This window comes from Bison bison, unplaced genomic scaffold (assembly GCF_000754665.1).
Source record: "Bison bison bison isolate TAMUID 2011002044 unplaced genomic scaffold, Bison_UMD1.0 scf7180017864472, whole genome shotgun sequence".
In the NCBI taxonomy this organism is placed as follows: domain Eukaryota; kingdom Metazoa; phylum Chordata; class Mammalia; order Artiodactyla; family Bovidae; genus Bison; species Bison bison.
In genome coordinates this window covers 5,251,128-5,277,285 of record NW_011495033.1, presented here as the reverse complement: position 1 = coordinate 5,277,285, position 26,158 = coordinate 5,251,128, and the positions used below count along the sequence as shown (strand labels likewise).

Sequence of the window (26,158 nt, the reverse complement as noted above, 5' to 3'; positions counted from 1 at the left end):
TACTATTTACTGACATTTTTAGTTTAAGTGGCAAATTCTCTAAAATTTTGTTTTAACATTTTTTTTTAATATTCAAAGAAAATCTATTAGCCTTTTCTCTCCCTCAGTGGTTATTTTCCTTTCCATGTTCCTTTCTATTTTAAAACTTTCCACATATAATTTTAACAAAACTGTACACACAGTATACTCATTTGACATTTCATAATTTTCCACATTGCTATGTGACCTGCATGGTTTAATGGATGCTTAATAGTTCACCAAATTAAAATATCATCCTCTTGTTATTGAATTTGAACATATTCTCTTACAGTGAATATTTAAATTTCCCTTTATGTTCTATTATAACTAAGAGCAGTAACCATATATGTGTGCAGCTTTTTCCTTTTTATTTATATTCATAGGATTAAAAAATTACAGGAATGGAATTATTTGGACCAAAAAAATGACATTTGTATGGCTCCTGCCAAATACTGTCAAAGAGCTTTCCAAAAAGAATGCAAAGAATATACCTGTTTATAGAACCAACAGCAATGCACACAAATATGTTTGGTGCAAAAGTAACTGTGGTTTTTACATTGTTGAACTTTGTTGTTTGACATTAGAATACATTCTTAAATAAATGTGCTTATGTTACACATCATTTTAATGTGCATTTCTTGCTTTATGGTTTTTTGCTAATGACATTACTTGCTGTTGATATTTATTTTAGACTATAGAAATGATGTTAGACAAAAAGCAAATTTGAGTTATTAATTTATTCACATTCAAAGTGGATTGTAAAGCAGCAGAGACAACTTGCAACATTAATAATGCATATGGCCCAGGAACTGCTAATGAATGTTCAGTGCGGGGTGGTTCAAGAAGTTTTGCAAAAGAGACGCGAGCCTTGAAGATGAGGAGTGCAGCGGCTGGCCATCAGAAGTTGACAACGACCAACTGAGAGCAATCATCAAAACTGATCCTCTTACAACTACATGAGGAGTTACCAAAGAACCCAACTACTCTATGACTGATTGGCATTTAAAGCAAATTGGAAAAGTGAATAAGCTCTATAAGTGGGTGCCTCATGAGCTGACTGCAAATCGAAAAATCATTTTGAAGTGTCATCTTCCCTTATTCTATGCAAAAACAATGAACCATTTCACAATCGGATTGTGACATGCGATGAAAAGTGGATTTTATATGACAACTGGTAATGACGAGCTCAGTGGTTGGACCTAGAAGAAGCTCTCAAGCACTTCCCAAAGCCAAACTTGCACCAAAAAAAGGTCTTGGTCACTGTGTGGTGGGTCTGCTCCCTATTTGATCCACACAGCTTTCTGAATCCTGGTGAAACCATTACATCTGGGAAGAATGATCAGTAAGTTGATGAGATACACCAAAAACTACAACATGTGTAGCCAGTATTGGTCAACAGAATGGGCCCAATGCTCTACTACAATGCCTAAACACATGTTGCACAACCAATGCTTCAACAGTTGAACAAACTGGGCTAAGAAGTTTTGCCTCATCCACCATATTCACCTGACCTCTTGCCAACCAACTACCACTTCTTGAAGCAACTCCACAACTTTTTGCAGGGAAAATGCTTCCACAACCAGGAGGAGGCAGAAAATGCTTTCTAAGAGTTCATCAAACCCCAAGCACAAATTTTTACACCACAGGAATAAAAAAACTTATTTCTCATTGGCAAACAAGATTGTAACGGTTCCTATTTTGATTAATAAAAATGAGTTTGAGCCTTGTTATGACAGGGAAGCCTGCTATGCTGCAAGCCATGGGGTCGCAAACAACTGGACGTGACTTAGTGACCAAACAACAACAACAATAATGATTTAAAATTCACAGTCCGAAACCACAGTTATTTTTATAACAACTTAATACAAGCAACGAGTGTCTAACAATGAGTGCTGAAACATTTTTGGCAAAATAAAGCATGATAAATAATGAAGCACTAAATCTTAAATATATAGTGTGATGAGTTTTCACAAAGTATATATCCCATATAATCAACGCTGAGACCAACAGTATCAACACTCAGAAGCCTTTTGCACATTCCTTTCCAGTCATCAGGTCTTGACAAAAACAGCCACTGTTCTGACTTCTATCGCCATAGATAACCTCTGCCTGTTTCTGAACTTTATATAAAGGGAATCATACAGTATGTTCTCTTTTGTGTTTGGCTGTTTTCACTCAATATCATGTCTATGAGGTTCACTCATGCTTTGCACTTAGCAGTAGCTTATTCTTTTTGCATTGCTGTAATCAATGGAATGAAATAATCCAAATTATTTATCTCTTCTACTGTTCATAAATGTCTGAGCTGTTTACAGCTTTTTCAGTTCAGTTCAGTCGCTCAGTCATGTCCGACTATGCGACCCCATGAATCGCAGCACGCCAGGCTTCCCTGTCCATCACCAACTCCTGGAGTTCACTCAGACTCACGTCCATCAAGTCAGTGATGCCATCCAGCCATCTCATCCTCTGTCGTCCCCTTCTCCTCCTGCCCCCAATCCCTCCCAGAATCAGAGTCTTTTCCAATGAGTCAACTCTTCACATGAGGTGGCAAAAGTATTGGAGTGTCGGCTTCAGCATCAGTCCTTCCAATGAACACCCAGGAATGATCTCCTTCAGAATGGACTGGTTGGATCTTCTTGCAGTCCAAGGGACTCTCAAGAGTCTTCTCCAACACCACAGTTCAAAAGCATCAACTCTTCGGTGCTCAGCTTTCTTCACAGTCCAACTCTCACTTCCATACATGACCAATGGAAAAACCATAGCCTTGACTAGACGGACCTTTGTTGGCAAAGTAATGTCTCTGCTTTTTAATATGCTATTACAGCTTTTTGGAATATTATAAATTATGCTATTAATATTTTATATGTGTTTTTTTTGTAAACATATTGTTGGATACATACCTAGGAGGAGAATTGCTAAGGTGTATGTTTAGCTTTTGTAGATACTGCAAACCAATTTTTAATGATGGCTATACTAATTTATTCTTTTATTAGCAGAATATGAATAAAAACAAAGTACAGTTGACCCTTGAACAATGAGGAGTTAGGGGTGCTGACCCTCCATGCAGTAAAAAAAAACTTACATATAACTTTTGACTGCCTAACAAGTTAACTACTGATAGTCTACTATTGACTGGAAGCCTCACCAATAAAACAGTTGTTAACACATATTTTTGTATGTCATACGTGTTATATACTATATTTTTACAATAAAGCTAGTAAAAACAAGATGTTACTAAGAAATCATAAAGAAAATACATTTAAAGTGCAGTACAGTATTTTTCAATATTGTAAGTTTACTTCATGTTTACAAGCTGCATCAACGTTTTCTATAACAATGATAGCATCTTTGATAGCGTAATCCTTCCGGGCTTTCATGATGTTTTCTTTACTGGGGTTCTCTTCCATAGTGTCGACAATCCTTTCCATAGAATACCATGTGTAATGAGCCTACAAGGTCCTTATGAACCCCTGATCTAGAAGCTGAATTAGAGACATGTTTTGGGCAATGAGACCACTTTGACATCTTCAGTGTTAAACTCATGGGATTCTGGGTGGCCAGGGGCACAGTCCAGTATCAAAAGAATTTTAAAAGGCAGTCCATTACTGGCAAGATACTTCCTCACTCCAATAACAAAGCACTGATGGAACTAATCCAAAAAACGATCCTCACTGTGAAGGCTTTCTTGTACAACTAAAAGACTAGCAACGGGTATCTTTCTTTTCCTTTCCAGCCTTGGAAGTTAGAAGCCTTATATTATAGATTAGGGCAGTTTTGATCATACTATATTTGCACAAAGCAGTAGAGGTAAGCCTATCCCTTCCTACCTTAAATCCTGGTGCTTGCTTCTCTTCCTAATAAATGTCCTTTGTGGCATTTTTTTTCCCCCCTAGAATAAGGCACTTTTAATCCACATTATAAACCTGTTCAGGCTGATATCCTTTTTCACCAATAATTTTCTTAATGGAGTCTAGGAACCTATCTGCTGCCTCGTGATCAGAAGCTGCTTCTCCTTTATCTCGACATTTTTAAAGCCAAACCTCTTTCTAAAATTATCAAGCCATCCTTTGCAGACATTACATTGTCTAGCTTTAGATTCTCCACTTTCCTTTTGCTTCAACTTGGCACATAAAGACTTCACTTTTTCTCAAATCACGCTGAAGTCAATAGGTATACCTTTCTTTTTTTTTTTTATTTGCTTTACAATATTGTATTGGTTTTGCCATACATCAACATGCATCCGCCACGGGTGTACACGTGTTCCCCATCCGGAACCCCCCTCCCACCTCCCTCCCCATACCATCCCTCTGGGTCATCCCAGTGCACCAGCCCCAAGCTTCTTATATCCTGCATCAAACCTGGACTGGCGATTCGTTTCTTATATGATATTATACATGTTTTAATGCCATTCTCCAAAATCATCCCCCCACCTTCTCCCACAGTGTCCAAAAGACTGTTCTATACATCTGTGTCTCTTTTGCTGTCTCACATACAGTGTTGTCATTACCATCTTTCTAAATTCCATATATATGCGTTAGTATACTGTATTGGTGTTTTTCTTTCTCCCTTACTTCACTCTGTATAATAGGTTCCAGTTTCATCCACCTTATTAGAACTGATTCAAATGTATTCTTTTTAATGGCTGAGTAATACTCCATTGTGTATATGTATCACAGCTTTCTTATCCATTCATCTGCTGATGGACATCTAGGTTGCTTCCGTGTCCTGGCTATTATAAAACAGTGCTGCGATGAACATTGGGATACACGTGTCTCTTTCAATTCTGGTTTCCTCGGTGTGTATGCTCAGTAGTGGGATTGCTGGGTCATAAGGCAGTTCCAGTTTAGTTTGCATTCCCACCAACAGTGTAAGAGGGTTCCCTTTTTTCCACACCCTCTCCAGCATTTATTGCTTGTAGACTTTTGGATCGCGGCCATTCTGACTGGTGTGAAATGGTACCTCATTGTGGTTTTGATTTGCATTTCTCTGATAATGAGCGATGTTGAGCATCTTTTCATGTGTTTGTTAGCCATCTGTATGTCTTCTTTGGAGAAATGTCTATTTAGTTCTTTGGCCCATTTTTTGATTGGGTCGTTTATTTTTCTGGAATTGAGCTGCAGGAGTTGCTTGTATATTTTTGAGATTAGTTGTTTGTCAGTTGCTTCATTTGCTATTATTTTCTCCCATTCTGAAGGCTGTCTTTTCACAGGTATACCTTTCTTACAGCAATCCTGCATCCACATAAAAGTCGTCTTTTGAATATGAGAAAGACATTTAATAAAAAAGACAAGGTTTCATGCCTACTGGAGTAGTTGCAGCAACAGCTTCATGAATTTCCATTTTTCTCCCTCAACAGTCTGTACAGTGGATTCATTTATCTTGAAATGGCAGACAACCACAGCTGTGTATTTCAATCTTTAGCACATATCAAACAATTCAACTTTAATGTCATGACTTTTCTCTGCTTTCATTGCTAGTGCACTTTGTGTAGGTCACAAGGTATGGTATTGCATCAAACATGATGAAAAATACATGAGAACCCAAGAGATCGCTTTTTGCGGATATACAATTTAATGGGAGAGATAAACTTCTCAGAGAATATTTTAAGCAGATACGACACTTGAGCTCACCCAACAGTAACAAAACACAGATATGTAGTTATTATAATAGTATAGTATGTAGTACAGTTAACGTTATGCAGCTAGGATTTTTTATTTTTTGGCCACACCAGGTGGCACATGGGATCTTAAATTCCCTGACTAGGGTTGGAACTCAAGACCCTGCATTAGAAGGGCCGAGTCTCAACCACTAAATCGCCAGGGAAATCCTCTATGCAATTATGATTTAATACTGCATCTTTACATTTGCTTACATTTCTTTTGACTGTGAAAGACATCATGTACAGTCTGTAGGCTTTTGTAAATTTTAACTTTTTATAGTATATTTATATATATTTTATGTAGTAAATGATAATATTTGGATAAACAACAAGGTTTACTGTATAGCACAGGAAATATGTGATAAAACATAATGGAAAAGAATATTAGAAAAGAATGCATATATATAAATTGAACCACTTTGCTGTATAGCAGAGATTAACATATTGTAAATCAAATATATTTCAATTAGTGAAAGTCAGTCAGTCGTGTCTGACTCTTTATGACCTCCATGGACTACACAGTCCATGAAATTCTCCAGGCCAGAATACTGGAGTGGTTAGCCATTCCCTTCTCCAGGGATATTCCCAACCTAGGGATTAAAACCAGGTCTCATGTTGCAGGTGGATTCTTTACCAGCTGAGCCAAAAGGGAAGCCCAAGAAGACTGGAGTGGGTAGCCTATCCCTTTTCCAGCAGATCTATCCAACCCAGGAATCAAAACCAGGGTCTCCTGCATTGCAGTGGATTCTTTACCAACTGCGCCATCAGGGAAGCCAAAAAAAATTTTTTTTTTTTTGTAATATTTCAATTAAGAAAAGCAAAAAGATATAATAAATGATCCCCCCAAAATGAGAATATAGACTGGTATCCAGATATATTATATGCCATGACATACCTTTTCTTAATTGTTTTGATATTGCGAGGCCAACAATTTACCTGCAGGTTTTTTCAAACTGTCACAAATACACAAAAATGTTTTCAATATGTCCAAAACATCTGCATATAACTGGACCTGCACAGTTCACATCCATGCTGTTCAAGGGTCAAAATCACTTGATATTTCATAAACCTTTCTGTTATTTGCTATCTAGCTTAATTTCAATACAGTCATAAAAAAATTCTGAATGATTTGAATCCTTCAGAATTTGTATGACACTTACTCAAGATATACTAAATGTCCCACATGTACTTGAAAAGAAAATGCACTTATTCAATGTAGTTCTCCATATGTGTCAAATAGGTCAAATTTGATAATCATGTTTTTCAAATCTTCTATACTTACTATTTGTTTGCTGGCTTATTCTATCAGATATTGAGAAAAGTATACTTAAGTATCTCGCTATAACTATGTATGTCTATCTGTCCTTTTACATGTTTTTATATTATATATTTAGAAATTTTATGTATTTTTGCTTTATATATTTTAAATCTTTGTTACTAGACTCACATAAAGTTTTATTTTTGGATGGATTGGATCCTTTTGTAATAATATGATGTGTCTCTGTATCATCCAACAGAGAATAACCTAAATACATAAAGCAAATATCAACAGATATAAAGGGAGAAACTGACAGTAACACAATAATAGTAGGTGATTTTGACACACCATTTACATCAATGGACAGATCATCCACACAGAAAGCCAATAAGGAAACACTGGCCTTAAACAACACATTAGACTAGATCAACAGATATACAGAAAACATTCCATCCAAAAGCAGCAGAATAAACACTCCTTTCCAGGTGTACATGGAACAGTCTCCAAGATAGATCACATGCTAGACCACAAAACAAGTCTCAATAAATTTAAGAAGACTGAAATCATATCAAGATTCTCTTCCAACCACAACACTATGAGACTAGACATCAAGGAAAAAAATATGGAAAGCACAAATATATGGAAGTTGCCAATGGGTTACTGAAGAAATCAAAGAAATAAAAAGATACCTGCAGACAAATGAAAATGAAAACACAATGATCCAAAATCTATGGGATGTAACATAAGCAGTTTTAAGAGGGAAGATTCCCCCTAGTTCTAAGAGGAAGCCTAGCCCAGGAAACTAGAAAAATCTGAAATAAACAAGTTAAACCTAAAGGAATGAAAAAAAGAACAAACAAAACCCAAAGTTAGTAGAAGAAAATCATAAAGATCAGAGCAGAAATATTTAGAGACCAAAAAAAAAAAAAAAGATCAATGAACCTAAAAGCAGTTCTTTGAAAAGATAAAACTGATAAACTTTTAGCCAGACTCATCAAGAAAAAAAGGGAGAGGGCCTAAAATATAAAATCAGAAATGAAAAAGGTGAAGTTGTATTTCTGGCACCACATAAGTACAAAGGATCATAAGAGAGTACTATGAACAGTTACATGTTAATAAAATGGATACTCTAGAAAAAAAAACAAATTCCTATAAAGGTACAATCTTCAAGACTGACTCAAGAAGAAATAGAAAATATGAACAGATCATATTGAAATTGTATCACCAGTAATGAAATTGAATCAATAATAAAAAAATTCTCAACAAACAAAAGCTCAGGACCAGATGGTTTCACAGGTGAATTCCACCATTTAGTGAAGAGCTAACACCTATCCTTCCCAAACTATTACATAGGAAGGACTGCTTCCTCCCTCATTTTATGAAGCTACCGTCACCTTGATACCAAAACTGGATAAATATATCACAAAAAAATTGTAGGCCAATATCACTGATGAATACAGATGTAAAAATTCTCAACAAAGTATTAGTAAAAAATTAGCAAAATACGTTAAAAGGATCACACACCATGATCAAGTGGGATTTATTCCAGGGATGCAAGAATGTTTTAATATCTACAAATCAGCCAATGTGATACATTAACAAACTGAAAAATAAAAATCCTACAACCATCTCAACTGACGCAGGAAAAAGCTTCTGATAAAATTCAACATCAATCTGTGATCAAAAACAACTCTCTGGAAAGTGGGTATAGAGGGAACATACCTCAAAAAAGGCCATTTACAACAGACTGACAGCTAACATCATATTCAATGGTGAAAACCTGAAAGCATTTCCTTGTAAAATCAAGGGAAAAAGACAAGGATGCTCATTCTTGCCACTTTTATTCAACACAGTTTGGAAGTCCTAGTCACAGCAATCAGAGAAGAAAAGGAAATTAAAGAAATCCAAATTGGAAAGGAAGATTAAAACTGTCACTGTTTACAGATGACACGATACACATAGAAAATCCTACAGACAACTACCAAAAAACTATTAGAATTCATCAATAAATTCACTAAAGTTACAGGGTGCAAAATTAATATACAGAAATCTGCCACATTTCTTTACACTAATTATGAAATACTAGAAAGAAATTCATGAAACAATCCCATTTACCATTGCATCAAAAAAAAAGTTATATACCTTGGAATAAACCTACCTAAGGAGGCAAAAGACCTATACTCCAAAAGACTGAAAGACACTGATAAAAGAAATTGAAGATAACACACAGATTGATAGATACACTATGTTCTTGGGTTGAAGAATCAATACTGTTGGAATGACTATATTACCCAAAGCACTCTACAGATTTAATGCAATCCCTATCAAAATCCCAATGGTATTTTTCAGAGAATAAGAAAAAAAATTTTTTTAATTTGTATGGAAACACAAGGATTCAGAAAAGCCAAAACAAACCTGAGAAAGAACAGACCTGGAGGAATCATGCCCCCTGACCTTAGACTGTACTACAAAACTACAGTCATCAAAACAGTACGGAACTAGCACAAAACCAGATACACTGATCAATGGAACAGGATACAGGACCCAAAAATAAGCCCATGCACTTACGGTCAAACTATGACAAAGGGGACAAGAATGCACAATGGAGAAAAGACAGCCTCTACAATAAGTGGTGCTGAGAAAACTGGACAGCTATTTTCCTTACATAAAATAAGGAAATTAGAACATTCTCTAACACAATACATAAAAATAAACTCAAAATGGATTAAAGACTTAAATGCAAGACCAGAAACCATAAAACTCCTAGAGGAAATATAAGCAGAACACTCTTTGACACAAACGGTAGCAGTATTTTTTTTAGATCTGTCTCCTAAGGCAAGGGAAGCAAAAGTAAACAAATTGGACCTAATTAAACTTAAAAGCTTTTGCACAGCAAAGGAAACCATTGACAAAATGCAAAAAGAGCCTACTGAATGGGAGAAAATATTTGCAAATTATATGACTGATAAGAGATTAATATTCAACATACATAAATAGCTCATACAATTCAACATTTAAAAAAAACCCCAAACAACCCAATTTTAAAAAATGGGCAAAAGAACTGAATACACGTTTTCAAAGAAGACATACAAATAGACAACAGGCATATGAAAAGACGCTCAACATCCCTGATCATCAGGGAAATGAAAATCAAAACCACATGAGATGTTACTTCACACCTGTCAGGATGGCTGTCATCAAAAAGAACACAAATAACAAATGATAGCGAGAGCATGGAGCAAAGGGAACCCTTGTACATTGTTGGCAGGAATGTAAATTGGTACAGCCACTGTAGAGCACAGTATGGAGGTTCTTTAAAAAACTAAAAATAGAACTACCATATAACTCAGCAATTCCACTTCTGGGTACATATCCATAAAAACTAAAAACACTAATTAGAAAAGATACATACACCCCAATGTTTGTAACAGTATTATTTACAATTCCCAAGATACAGAAACAACCTAAGTGTCCATCAATGGACATATGAATGTGTCTTTATATACATGAATGTATATACACACACACACATATACATACAATAGAATACTATTCAGTCATAAAAAAGGAAGAAACTTTGCCACTTGCAGCAATGCAGATGGACTTGGTGGACATTATGCTATATAAAATAAGTCAGAGAAAGGCCATATGATATCACCTATATGTGGAAACCGAAAAATCCACAAACTAGTGAATATAACAAAAAAGAAGCAGACTCACAAATATAGAAAACAAACTAGTGGTTACCAGTAGAGGGAGTTCCGGGGGTGGGCAATACAGGTATTGGGGAATGGAAGGTATAAACTGCTGGATGTAAGGTGGGCTCAAGGATGTACTGTACAACATGGGGAATACAGGCAATATTTTGTAGCAACTCTAGATGGAAAGTAACCATTAAAAATTGGATAAAAAATTCTTAAGGAAAAAATTTTTAAAGAATAGAATTAAAAAAAGAGAATCTACATAGTTACAATGTTACATTTAAGAGCCTAGAATTCATTTTCCCCTTACCTCCATCGCTTCCTGGGCAATCTCTGGCATGTGTGACTGAGGGACCAGCTGGACAAGCCCTGTAATTAATTCTGCAGTACTGCCTTGGGTTTCAGGCCCCTGTTTTCTTGGATTCTGCAAAGAAAAAAGCAAATTTCAATTAAAAACAAAATCACAGGACAGGGGCCAAAGGGTGGAGGGAATGGAGACTGACTGCTAATGGGTTTTAGGTTTATTTTTGAGGTGATAAAAATGTTCTAGACCTAGATAGCGGTGATGGCTACACAACCTTGTATACATACCAAAACCCAGTGAACTGTCACTTTAAAAAGGCAAATTTCATCATATGTGAATTTTACCTCAAAAATAAACACTGTAAGATTTTTTAAAATTAAAAAGCTGCTGGGAGGGATATGGGAGGGGGGTTCATGACGGGGGGACACATGTGTACCCGCAGCTGATTCATGTCGATGTATAGCAAAAACCACCACAATATTGTAAAATAACTATCCTCCAATTAAAGTAAATAAATTAATTATAAAAACTGCTCTTGTTAAGAATTCTCTTAATCTACATCTATACTTCTTCATTAATTTAAATAATATCCAGAGAAAATTCTAATTAAAACAAAAACTAGGTACTAGCTTTTCATAAGAAATTGTATCAATAATAGGAGAAATAAATTATTTTTTTCAGCAACACTACATTGACTAAATAATATATCTCTGATTTGGAACTTATGGTTTTGGATCTCAAAACTACTGTGATGAAAGGCAAAGTACATGCATGCTTGATGAGAATGACACAGTTATCTTGTGTTGCCCTTTTGTCCAACACAAGGACCTAACCACATTCACATAACACTAGTAATATTAGTGTTAATGTTAATCCACACCTCCAGATACCCATACTTCAGGCTTTTTCACGGTAGAAAGACATTGAATACAAAGCAAAATGGTATATATAAATGTGAATGTCTACCTACTTAAAGAGACTAAAATGCTTCCTTGTAACTTGGAAGAATCTATTTCCATTTCAAGCATATATGGTTCATTTCAGTGAAGCCAATACAACTAGTGCTCTTATTTTATTTTGCTAACTCCCTTACCTCCATGCGTGTGTGTGTGTGTGTGTGTGTGTGTGTGTATTTATGTATCAGAAAATAGGACATTTTGAACTATATATATATATAATTTCAATTAAAAACAAAATGTATAAAGGACAGAAAATAATCAGATCAACAAGTTTAAACTGCAAATGAAAAAGAAGTATGAAGCTACATGCTGGTATGAGCACCTGTAACAGGAAAATGTGGTATAATCAGGAATGCTTCCTTAGGGCTGTGATAACAGCTCAGAATTAGTAGGAATTACTATGTGAAGAGGAGAGGGAAGCATATTGTAGGCAGAGGATTGCAAGTGCATGGACAGGCAGGAAGGAATGTAGGAAGAGGGAGTGAAAGGCAGGCCATCATAACTAGGGTAAAGACAAATATAACTCTAGATGTTGCAGAGGTGATTGGTGGGGGTCAAAAGCTGCATGACCTTATAGGTCTATTAGGAGTTCAGTCTCTATCCTCAAAGCTATTTCAACCAAAAGACTTTAAGCTGGGCAGAAAGCATAATATTTGCTTTTTGCAGAGATCGCTGTAACTTTAGTGGAGAGAAATGATTAAAAGAAAGCAGGAAATGATGTAAGCTGAACAATTAGGAAGCTTGAAAAATTCAGAGTAATATGATTTAAGATAGAGACAGTAAAGACAGAAGACAATAAAAACACATTACTTTAAAATATCATGATTGAGATCATTTAATATTTACTCCTATATTTATCCTACATACAAAAATTTAGGTTTTTTATAAGTAAAAATACAAAATAATCAAATATTTACAATGAATCTTTCACTATTTTAACATAGCTTTCATTACTCTGAGAAAAGTGGTTTAACCACTAGATGGCAGCAAAGAAAATAATTTCAACTTTGATCTGTTTCTGCCTGCTAATTTCAAACTTGGAAAATTGCTTAAATTCTTGTTCCTTGACAATAAAATATTTAACACAGAAGGCACTGGTGACTTTGATGCATTCTTTGATCCTGAATTACATCCACGCAAACAGAGTGATGCTAATTTATGACATGCATGATGAAATAACACCTCAAGTAATGTGTGCTACATAACAAAGAAATGAGGGGAAAAGGTATTTCATTCCTTTTATAAAGTCTTAATAATAGATTTTAAGACTTTTTCCATACCAAAGTTCTAACAATTTCTTCTATCAGACTTCCAAATTTGGATGGACTTTTCAAAGAGTTCAAAACAACATAGGCCATTCTGGGGGTCACTAATCCTTTTGGGAATTCTGTTTCTCCTCCCTCTCTTAGAAAAACATATTTTTTAAATTCAGGGGGTTCAAAGAACTCTTGAAACTATGGACATCAGTTTATATACTTCTACAGTATAGTAATTTGAAAAATATACCATCAAAATTAAAAGTATACTTAGCACTTAAGCCTGTTACTCAAAGCAACAGGAAATTGTTTCAGATACTGTTTTCCCAGGACTGGAAAATTCCACAGACATTAAATATGTTATGCTATGAGCTTCAAAATATATTTCTGCTATGTTTGGGGCATTAATAATGTTAATGTTAACTGTATTTTAATAATAGTAATAACATCCTAACATTTATGTAGTATTCATTATGCATATATTCTGCATTGTTCCTAAGAGAATGACATGTAATATCTCAGTCTGCTTAATACGAATTATTATCATTATCACAATATTTCAAATAAGAAAACTAAAGCACATGGATTTCCCTGGTGGTCCAGTGGTTAAGACTCCACACTTCCAAAGCAAGGGGCATGGGTTCAATCCCTGGTCGGGGAGCTAAGATCCTGCAGGACCTGTGCTGTGGTCAAGAAATAAAACTAAAGCATAGAGAGGTTAAGTCACCCAAATCACATAGCTAATAAGTCTCCAGAGGCCATGCTTTTCAGCATTTCATATAACTGCCACTCATTTTCATTTGTTAGTTCCTAATTATCTTGTGTATTACAGTAATGCTCTCAGGAATCTAATACCAACTCAGGCTGTAAGACAAGAGTAACCACAATACTTGAGTGCTAACCATACTCATTTTTATCTCCTTTTCCTCCCAAAACAGTATAGCCAGGAAAAGTCAGTGATAATAAAAGGCTGATGATAGGAAGAAATAAGGATAGAAGAACTCAATTTTTAGGCAACAGTGATTGGAGACTTTAAAAAAAAAAACAAAAAACAACTGAACAGATATAGGAAGCACTTGACTTATGTCTGCTTCATTATATCCAAACCCCATCCTAGGATTATATCTGAATAATACATAATCTGGTAGCAGGGTATGGACAGAAGACCTCACCAAAATATGTTAGTTTAATGATAAGAAAAAAATAAGACAAAAGAGTCAGATCTGATCTAATTATATTAGTAATCTCTGTAAGTTCACTTTCTTAGGAATGTCAAGTTTCATGTACGATCAGGAAGGTTCAGTAAGTGTTCTTGAGCTAACAATCACCTTCAAGGTTTTGGCATTTTAGTAAAACCAAATTAAGTTAGTATAATAATTTCAAGGAATTTTATAAAAACTACTCACACAAAGCAAGAGCTTCGGATCTGCATGAATTAGTTTCACCATGGACAAGAGAAGATACTTGTAGCTTCTTGTCTCCAGGTCTGTAGGTTTTTCTTTAAATTTAAGGCTTGTTACTTTTTCTTTAAATGTAAGACTCTAAAAACAAAAACATGACATTCACCTTCTAAGAATCAGACATCAGAATCATGATAATAGCTATTCAACATTTTCAAATAAAACTATTTTTTAAAAACTTTGAAAAATAAAGGGACATATTATATACCGCCAAATGTGTGGTATTAGTAGAAACATTCAATAGAAAGTATAAGATTAACACAATCAAGCTTAAAAAGCAAAAAGTATTTTTGCAATGTCTATATTGTTCTCATTTTTGTTGTCGTTATTCAGGCTCTAAGTTGTATCTGACTCTTTGCAACCCCGTGGACTACAGCACGGCAGGCTCCCTGGTCCTCCACTCTCTCTGAGTTTGCTCAAATTCATGCCCACTGAGTCCGTGATGCTATCTAACATCTCATCCTCTGGCACCTCTTTCTCCTTCTGCCTTCCATCTTTCCCAGCATCAGGGTCTTTTCCAATGAGTCAGCTCTTCATATCAGGTAGCCAAAGTATTGGAGCTTCAGCTTTAGCAGCAGTTCTTCCAATGAATATTCAGGGTTGATTTCCTTTAGGATTGACTGATTTGATCTCCTTGCTGACCAAAGGATTCTCAAGTCTTTTCCAGCACCACAACTTGAAAGCATCAATTCTTCAGTGCTCAGCCTTCCTCTTACATTATTCTTATATAATCTTATATATATTCTTATATAATCTTGCAAAAAGTTTAAGTGAAAATCTGCTAAGATACTAAAATCTTTAAAATAAGGTTGGTTGACTCCTATGTTAAAAACAATTTTCCAAATGTTAAAACAGGGATAAGATATTTATTCTATAGCTCTCACAGATATAGTGAGTAACTCATGTAATAAAATATCTCATATACACATAAACACTTCATAGAAACAACAATGACATTATCAACTGTAAGATGCATCAATATTTTATGTATCATAAGGAATGAAAATTGTCAACTGCAAGATATGATACAAATAAGATCCACTCCCAAATTCAAAAATGTTAAACAGGTGCTTCTTAGAATTGATGGAATATGCTAGACAGGCAATCTCTGTATTTAATAGTTTAACTTTTTCTTTTTCCTTTAATGGCATTCCATCTCTCAAGTTACAGAATGCATGTATTTTGCCAGAAGAACACTGATAGAACAAAGAAAGCTTTCTTTGAGAAAAATTCAATCATGGAAAATGTGTTTCAATTACAGAGATACTATTGTAGAATACTATAATTATGGATGCTATTCAACCAAAAATCCAACATCATATTCTGGATCCATTACTACCTTTTTTATCTATTCTTATAAAACATCTCCCGTTTTCTTTTTTAGAAGGAAACAAAAATACATGCTTTTGACATGTATGCTTTTATATGCACATAGTGTTCTTGCCTGGAAAATCCCAGGGACGGGGGAGCCTGGTGGGCTGCCGTCTATGGGGTCGCACAGAGTCAGACATGACTGAAGCAACTTAGCAGCAGCAGCATATGCAAATTACACAGATGGGAGATTATCCAGCATATATGGACTCTTAATAAAAAATGTCCATGTAAGCAAGCAGATGCGTTATCTATAACATGCAGCAATTATTCCCAATGTTTATGTGTGAGAAAAGTGTTTGTTATAATGCCCAACAGCACTGAAGGTTTTTGTCCTTTTGTTTAATGAAATATGAGATATTTTTAAATATAAACTTTGAATTTTATTTCTAATTTCCTGTGTGCAATATGTAGCATCCAATGGGCAAAACAGTGACTTAGCAGGAACATTCACTCTAGCCCAGGAGTCAGTTTCCCCTACTCATCCCCAAAAGATAAAGAGCTAATCAAAGTATTTTACTAGTAAGGAAAAATTAAAGGAAAAAGAAACAAAAAAAGAAAAGGTGACATTCACTAAGATTTTAACAGCATTTTGTTAGAAAATATCTCTAAGAAAAATAAGTTTAACCCACTGAAATAATGGAAAACATACATCATTAACTAGCATTGCAACAATACTGCAGTATTAGACATACCACAATTGTTACTGAAAAGTCTTATTTGATTTTCTAAAATAATCAAAACAGCAAGAATGGGATAAAGACACTGAAAAAATGCAATCTCAAGAGGGTGGAATTCAAAATTCATGATTAATCTTACCGGTGCCATTCGTATTGCTGGGTGTGCTCCACAACCCTGGACTGCTTTATGAAGTGTTTCACCAAACATATTTCGAAGTTCAACTGAGTGGCAATATACAGCATCAATCTTAGGCCACCAATCCAATGCAGACTGGGGGAAAACAGAGACCATACGAAAGAAAAGTCCAAATCTGCACGAGTTATATGCTCTGGTTATCACTGTGATTTCATGGTTGACTACTTCGTAAGAAACTTTCTAAGACCATGCAAACACACACTATGATTTCCAAAGTCTTCAAGTAATGTCTTTAATTCAAACACCAAACCATACATCTATTTTAAAATATCATAATGAACATGAGACAAATAGCCCACTGCATGAGCATGAACATATGAGACTGTCTTTTCTCACTGATAATCTAATGAATCTGAAAGACAAAGATTTAGAGAGCTAAATCTGTAGCCAATCTTTTTTTTTTTGTAAGTTTAATGTTTTACACATTTCAAAAACGTATGCATATATAGTATATATTTTCCCAAAGCAAGAATGCTGTTATCAGTTTTAAAAGAGATCAATGGTTCAACAGTGTTGAAGGAATATGTGGTAAACTATTACTTATACGCCTACAGACAAACAGCAATGATAATTACAACATGAAATTAGTAAATGAGATAAAGCTATTAGTAAACCTATAATCTTAAATTGATATGCAATGATGGCACAATATGTGAGAAGACTAATGATCACCACAAAGACAAAATGATCATAGCTAAATATTTTTAAAGGTAACTGGTTTTTTTTATGTAAATATCTTTCTGTAGTTCAACTTGTTTAGCTTTGGTTCTAGTTTTTAGTGCCTATTTTATTTGAAAGTTTATCTTTAACTTTTAAATGAAGTAATAACTATATTATGAAAAATGACAGCTATGAAAATCACTAAAACTATTAAGTTTGTCTCTCTGTGAATACAAAAATGACTGGATGAATTTTTCACTACATAATGGAGAGTATGCAAGGAACAGGATTACTTAAAATACAGGCTTTATAATACTCCTGTAATAAAAAATTCCTGAAAGAACAATTTGAAACAGTAGATAAGGGGATATAATAGCTTCATATCCTGTTCCCAAGTTCCTTCTAATTCAACACTAAGCTAATTAAATTCTCAGCATCTTTTTAGCCCTAACCCTTAGAATATTTTGAGGAGCATCGGGTTATATTACCTAAACCTCAGATTTGGGATTATAAACTCTATTTACTGAATTGTTATTTAGTCACTACATCATGTCTGACTCTTTTGTGGCCCCACAGACTGTAACCCACCAGGTTCCTTCTGTCCAAGAGATTTTCCAGGCAAGAATACTGGAGTGGAAAAAAAAAAAAAAAGAATACTGGAGTGGGTTGCATTTTCTACTCCAGGGAATCTTCTCAACTCAAAGATCAACCCACGTTTCCTGCTTGGCAGGCAGATTCTCCACTTGGCAGGTGGAGCCACATCTATGAATGTGTGTGTGCGTGCTCAGTTGCATCCAACTCTCTGTGACTCCATCGACTGCAGCCTGCCTGCATCCCCTGTCCATGGGATTTTTCAGGCAAGAATACTGAAGTGGGTTGCCATTTCCTACTTCAGGGGATCTTCACAACCCAGGGATTGAACCTACGTCTCTTGCATCTCCTGTATTGGCAGGCAGATTCGTTACCATTAGTGCCACCAGGGAAGCCAAGACACATCTACAGTGTACTATAAAACCAATTTACAAAATAAAATCAATACTTAATTCCGCTCACAAAAAAACTTCAAAGCTATGAGGGAAGAAATACTTTTATTTGGACAGTATGGTTGTCTCCATTTTTCTCTCAAATTCTTTATTTACTTCCTAACAAACAATTAAGTTTTATTAGTTTAGTTATATAGTGAATTCCTTAAACTTTAGTCAATTTGGTCAGCTGACTTGCCCCGGGCAATCAATACTCCTTGATTTCCATATACTTACTAATTTATACAGCTTGTGTTAATCAACTTAAAGTAACAAAAGCTGAATAATCACAAAATGCACTGAGATAAGGGTCTCATACTGAGACCTCATACTGAACTCATAATGTCAGAAACTGCTTAAAGACATACGCATCCCATGTAACATCCTATCCAAATTATTATGTCATTGTGATAGCTGCTGAAACTGTCTCATGGTACCAGGTATACCCTACGTGATTTTAACTTAAGATGTAGTTCCTGACATAATTGCTATTTTATATAACAAATAAAGTCATTCATTTTAAAGTAAAAGATACACTTTCAAATAAAACAGGCACTAAAACCTGGACATCATGTAGTTGGTAAAAACTTTAGGGTTCCAAGCAATTATTAAATGTGTCCTTTCAGAAACTAGTCAATTAAAGTAGATTTATTCTTTTTTGTCCTTGAAAATCCTAAGTTTATTGTCAAGTAAATGGCAATACTTTTATAATATGAGCAAATCATATGGCAATTCTTCATGATTATTTCAATAAATTTCACATGCCTTGGAAATAATTTCTCTCAGCAGAAAGAGATCATCTCATTCTCAATATGTGAACTATCCATAAGTAAACTACAGCAAATTGCTATAAGGAAAAAACAATAGTAAGTATTAAGTACTATACCAGCTACAGCATGTTACACTGATGGGTGAAATATTTGGTTCCTATTGTATATATTATTTCCCAATGATAACAACATATCTAAACTAACCTAAAGGAAGCCTATAAAGATTAAGCACATAACAAAGATTTTATAGCTAAAATTTATCACTTATGGCATTCCATAATAAAAAAGATGACAGAACTACCCGTATCATTTTCGAAACGGATAAAAAGCTTAAATTATAATCAAATTTGAACAGTTACTAGACTTTCAGATTTCTTAAGAAGAAACGGGGGGACTCTTTTAGACCTAAAAACAGTACTTATGAACTGAATATGAGTATGTGTCACGAAAGCAAAACAAAACTGCAAACATTATTACTACTTCTACATAAACCCTCAAAACCACATCAGTAATAAAACTTTTATCTAATTTGAGAATGCGGTAATTTTTAAAAATCTGTGAACTGGCTAAAGAACCGAGGAAGAAGAGAGCTCATGAGGTGTATTGAACCAAGAATCATTTAAAAGAAAATCTTTTACTATGAATAAATTTAAGATTAGGAGTTCAAATACCTAAGAAAAACTTCATGTGGTTTCAAGACAAAATATTTCTATAATAACTACATTCAGTGAATTCCATAATAGTCAATTCTATAAATTTGCTTATGTACACATAGTCCTTTTCAGTCAGAAAATACTTTAGATTCAGTATGTATTAGCCTCAAACCAAAGGAAAGAAAAACCCTAACAAGAAACAATTTATCAATCTATTATGTTATGATAAAGTATCATTATGTAAGGTCCAATTTTAAAACTATTTTATAGACTCAAACTTATGCTCCTTTTCAAGCTACTCATTAAAAGGTTACTGATGCTTACTTAATATTTTTAAAGTTTAATCAATACATGTTTTTCTTTACAAAAATAGATTTCTTAGACGTGGCCTGATACAGACACACTCCACCTTCACACATGCAGTACGCATTAGAGTATAGGAGGATGCACAACCACTTCACCATATACACTGAGGCATGCATGAAGTACCACTCCAGGCATGCTTTAAACCCACAAAGGAGCAGCTCAGCCACTTACAGCAGTGCCAAGTCCATGCTTGAAAGTGCTCTATATATTCAATTGTAGACAAAAATATTTCACAATTAAAGTAACTAGCCACAGAGTATCTAAAAAGTATATACTTGGGTTTATTAAATATAAGCTTTAAGCATTTATGTAAACCATCCAATGTAAATGGAATGTTTTTAGTATTATAAGCCAAAGGATAAAAAAAGTAGTAATATTTTATTTCTGAATTACACATAAAATCGAAACATAAAAATCATTGTTGTTTCTTTTTAAATAATGGCCTTGAAAATAAACCTTAAGGGCACAATGTCCTGGCTCATTACACTGGCAAAAGGAAAGCATAAAATTTTCTAAGTTTTTACTACAAATATACCTTATCTGCCATATCAGATTCATTAAATTTTCCCTTTTGAAAGAAATAGTAGTTAATGTTACTTCTACTTGTAACTGATCCTCAACTGAGAGAGGAATCATTCCCTCGGGCATTTTTAGTTATTCATAAAGTCTAGGGGCACAGATGGGAGAGGAAGGAAGTGGCGCAAATGGTACTTAATGAAATGAGGACCAAGGATACCGAATGTCCTACAATACACAAAGCATAACAAAGACTGTCCTGACCGAAAATGCTACTAGCACCCCACTGAGAAAAACTAAATGTGTCACTAATAGTTTTATTAATAGTTATTACTCTTCTGCAGGAATGGATAAAAGAAAATGTGGCAGAATTTGGTATAATTCAATACATCCAAGGCAATGAAGGTGGGAAGGACATCTTTAACTCCCCAGAGACACACTCTTAAAGTGAAATATGACTATATAAAGAGGACAAGTATACCTAAGTTAACAATGATTAAAGTCTTTTTTTAAGGGAGGAAAAAAGGAAAAAGTTGAACAATTTACATATACATGTGAATATCTAAAAATGGATGAAAGTGGAGCTACTATAAATAACACCTGAAAACCCTCAAAATATGATTTAGAAGAACAGAATTTTTTAAATCCCTGGTCCAAATACGGTAAGGTTACTATCTTTCCACTTAACATACTGACATCAGAGTTGAAGCCTTCACAAGTACCTTTTAATGTGTTAACTTATTTTGTCTGATATGTTTTTGTATCATATAAACACCTCAAAGTATCATTTCATTTGTTTAAGGAATAAAAGTACAAATATGACTCACGATTTTTCTTTAATATACATAATGGGCTACAACATAAATACTGCTACTTTTAACTTAAACAGCAAGGTGACAATTCAGAATGTATCAAATGCTGGGAAACAGCTGAGTATTAAAATAATACATAGAGCTTTAGGATGAAAATGTTAAGTTATATTTTAAGGGACACTTTTCTCAAGGGTTTTGATCCAAAAATCTTTTAAGTTTAATCTTTCCAAAGGATCCTATTAACTCCATCTTCTTCAGTAAGGGTCCTGGGATCCAGATTAAATATGAAAAATACAATTGTATATCAGTTATTAGATAGAATCTTGTATGAGAAATCTTCCTGTATCATACATCTATATTCAAAATCTTTTGTAAACCAGAAACACCTTTCTTAAAAAGAAATAAGATAGGAAGAAAGAAAAAATTTTAAGCAATTTAGCAATACCTTTTGGACTTACATTGGTGATGATTCGATGGAGTGAATTTACCAGCACATAGTGAAATGTAGAAGGGGAATTCTGAGCCAGGCAGATCTACAGAGGAAAGAAAAAAACAGTAAACTATGTTTTTCTATGAGAAAAATATATAGTAATATATACGAGGACAAAAGGAACAACAAAAAAGAAATGTTTAAAAAACAGAATATATTTTTTAGGATCTTGAAATTAACTTTAACATATAAAAAGAAATTCTGATAAAGGTGCACTCTATCATCTTTCTACTCATTTCACATTTATAAAGGATCAACGGCATCGGTAAATGAAACTGATCCAAATCTATGCTCTCACCTTGAAGTGTTGGTTATTGTGAGGGCTTATCCGGAAGCAAGAGACAAGGCAGTCGATCATTAGGTCCACATCTGCCGGCTGACTGCCCCTCGAGAATGGCTTACTCGGATTAAACAGCAGGTTCTATGAAAATTCCAAGCGAAAACAAAAGCTTTTCACGCAGTGTTTTTTCTACTAGTATTTAATAATAACATATAATCCACACAGATGGCAGTAACATGTAGTTGCCAGAAGAAACATAAAGTACTAATATTGTGGCTCATGATAAAATTCTTACTAGACCACATATGGTTCCTTTCAGGCCCAAATTTCTACATTATTTTATACCCAAGTCTGAATATTTATGGAAATTTAAGAAAACTGGTTAATTCTGTGTTTTCTTCATATTCTAAGCCACTTAATGTAGCCTGAGGAGCAGTAGCAAAAGCAGGTCCTATGAATTTAAAAAGTAAAAGTGAAAGTCACTTAAGTTCAATTCAGTCCAGTTGTTCAGTCGTGTCCAACTCTTTGCGACCCCATGAATCGCAGCATGCCAGGCCTCCCTGTCCATCACCAACTCCTGGAGTTCACTCAGACTCATGTCCATCAAGTCCGTGATGCCATCCAGCCATCTCATCCTCTGTTGTCCCCTTCTCCTCCTGCCCCCGATCCTTCCCAGCATCAGAGTCTTTTCCAATGAGTCAACCCTTCACATGATGAACACCCAAGACTATCTATCTCCTTTAGGATGAACTGGTTGGATCTCCTTGTAGTCCAAGGAACTCTCAAGAGTCTTCTCCAACACCACAGTTCAAAAGCATCAACTCTTTGGTGCTCAGCTTTCTTCACAGTCCAACTCTCACATCCATACATGACCATAGGAAAAATCATAGCCTTGACTAGACAGACCTTTGTTGGCAAAGTAATGTCTCTGTTTTTTAATATGCTGTCTAGGTTGGTCATAACTTTCCTTCCAAGGAGTAAGCGTCTTTTAATTTCGTGGCTGTAGTCACCATCTGCAGTGATTTTGGAGCCCCCCAAAATAAAGTCTGACACTGTTTCCACTGTTTCTCGTCTATTTCCCATGAAGTGATGGGACCAGATGCCATGATCTTAGTTTTCTGAACGTTGAGCTTTAAGTCACTTAGTCGTGTCCAACTCTGTGCAATCCCATGGAATTCTCCAGGCCAGAATATTGGAGTGGGTAGCCGTTCCCTTCTCCAGGGGATCTTTCCAACCCAGGGATTGAACCCAGGTCTCCTGCATTGCAGGCAGATTCTTTACCAGCTTAGCCACAAGGAAGAAGACTCAGAACCTCTGTGTTAGCAATGATCTTCAAAATAAACTAGTATAGTATTTATACAAGAGATTTATTTTTCATTTAATATTTTTAAGTTTGTATAAGAGAAATAATAAGCATGTTACCTTAAGATCAACCACCATGGACTGAACCAGCAGAAAGATGACAGAGTTATCTTCCCAATTGATGTAAGTACTTGCTTTACACAGTTTGACACAGGCGATTGCAGCACTTTCAGTGAGCTGCCTGCTTCCTCCATGGCCGGCAAGTGCTTTTCGCAGACTGTCCAGAAACAACTTCTACAAAATTCAAATACAGCAATGAGGTAATATATGAAATTTCTTGGATTTCAGACTGATCTAATAAAGTAACAAATTACCAGCCACTAAAAACTGTACTCTCTATAGAAATACTGATACATAATTGATACTCGTGGCTTTAAATTTCATAATTTTAAGTAGTTGTCATAATTTAAATGATTCTTGAATCAAGAAAATAAAAATAAAAAAAAGAATCTGTTCTTCCCTTTCTTTGCTGAATTATTAAAGGAACATGAGAAACAGTCCTTTCCAAACAATGTACTTGACTTCTCAACCCTGAATTTAGCCAATCAAATTCTCTTTTTATATTACCTTTAATTTCTAAACACTATTCTTTCTTGGTTATGGTCTATCTCAAACTGTTCCATCTTTACCTAAAACTCCAGGCTATATTCAACCTTCAGCCTTCTAACTAAGGATACAATACATTGAAAGCTGTTCTATTGCTCTAAATTCCATTCTTCACAGAAAATTATGCAGCTTGTAGAATACAGCTCCCTGACCTGGGATCGGACTGGGGTCCTCTGCATTGGGAGCACAGAGTCTTAGCCCCTGGACCACCAGGGAAGTTCCTAATCCTAATCTTTAGATTTTTTCTAACTGCCTAAAGAATAAAGTTGAAACTCAAACTGGCTCACAATGTCTTCCAGATTACTCACTATCTGCTCTTCATCTTCACTTATAATTGCCTGTGAGAACCTTCCACTTTCTAGCTAACTTTTCTGAATATACCTTCAACATTTTTAGATCTATTTTCTTGATTTCCCTGGCTTGAATAACACTCATCTTTCTCTAATCTAAATTCCTTTCTTATTTCAAGTTCAACTAAGGTTCCACACCTCTTCCATAAAACTTTCCTCACTATTCAAGCTTTATTTGAATAGGTAAATACCTGGTAAACAGGTATTCTTGATAAATAATTTTTTATCCATAAAGAAATAACTTGGAATTCTAGGGAGACAGCAGTCTAAGCTATCCTTGACTCCCGATTTTTCCCCTAGCTCCTTCGTTCTTTGGTCTCCATGTTCATCTCTTGTTTCTGGAGTTACAGTCATATTTTTCAGCCTCTCTTACAGTTAAATATGGCTATATGAATGAGTTCAATCAATGGAATGTGAATGAAAGTGATCCATGCCATTTAAGGGCCTGGACCACAAAAATCCTCAGCATGCTTTTTTCTATGCTATCTTTTTTCCTTCTGGCTGGGAGAATGGAAACAACTCCTATAAAAGCCATGTATGAAAAAAAATGGCAGAATCTTTGCTGGCCAAGGTCCTAAGAAATCACAAAGAGGGCGACTGTCCTACAGAGCTACTCAGTACTATTTCATTAAGTATAAGAAAGTTCTATTGTGTTGAGCTGTTATACTACCTACCCTAATACAGATAGTAATACAACTAAAAATAATAATAAAATTTAGAAGTTGAAAAAAGAGAACTGCTTTTCACATATGATCTGCAGTCTAGGACTGGTGTAAATTAAAGCTGGTTCTGATCTGTTTAGGGTTATATTTATTTGTTGTTTACTCCCTTGCTTCTTTTATCAGATCAGATCAGTCACTCAGTCATGTCTGACTCTTTGCGACCACATGATATCTCAGCACACCAGGCCTCCCTGTCCATCACCAACTCCCGGAGTTCACTCAGACTCACGTCCATCGAGTCAGTGATGCCATCCAGCCATCTCATCCTCTGTCGTCCCCTTCTCCTCCTGCCCCCAATTCCTCCCAGCATCAGAGTCTTCTCCAATGAGTCAACTCTTCACATGAGGTGGCCAAAGTACTGGAGTTTCAGTGCTAAGCATGATTTAAACTATAGCGCGCCGGCTGCGACGAACCATGCAGAAGCATGGCTGAGAGGAGCTACCCCTCGCCCAAGGTCAGGGGCAGCGACGGACAGCGCCAGGCTGCGATGGTGCCGGAGCAGCCGAGAGGAGCCACCCCACGCCCGAGGTCAGGGGTGGCGGCCGAGAGGAGCTACCCCACGCCCGAGGTCAGGGGCGGTGGCCGAGAGGAGCTACCCCACGCCCGGGGTCAGGGGTGGCGGCCGAGAGGAGCTACCCCACACCCGAGGTCAGGGGCGGTGGCCGAGAGGAGCTACCCCATGTACGA

The 26,158-nt window shown here is 35.5% G+C and overlaps 1 protein-coding gene across 6 annotated transcripts in view; it reads right to left on the bottom strand.

Annotated features, from left to right (window-relative positions):
- The window catches only part of NF1 (neurofibromin 1), a 275,386-nt gene that overhangs the window by 148,889 nt on the left and 100,339 nt on the right, over positions 1–26,158 (bottom strand). For all 6 annotated transcript variants that reach the window (XM_010861452.1, XM_010861457.1, XM_010861455.1 and 3 more), the window contains 6 exons: positions 23,854–24,027; positions 22,450–22,572; positions 22,120–22,194; positions 16,806–16,937; positions 14,562–14,696; positions 10,947–11,060 (listed from right to left, as the gene is read on the bottom strand). In XM_010861452.1, the coding sequence (XP_010859754.1) occupies positions 10,947–11,060; positions 14,562–14,696; positions 16,806–16,937; positions 22,120–22,194; positions 22,450–22,572; positions 23,854–24,027 (753 nt within the window). The remainder of the gene's footprint in view (positions 1–10,946; positions 11,061–14,561; positions 14,697–16,805; positions 16,938–22,119; positions 22,195–22,449; positions 22,573–23,853; positions 24,028–26,158) is intronic.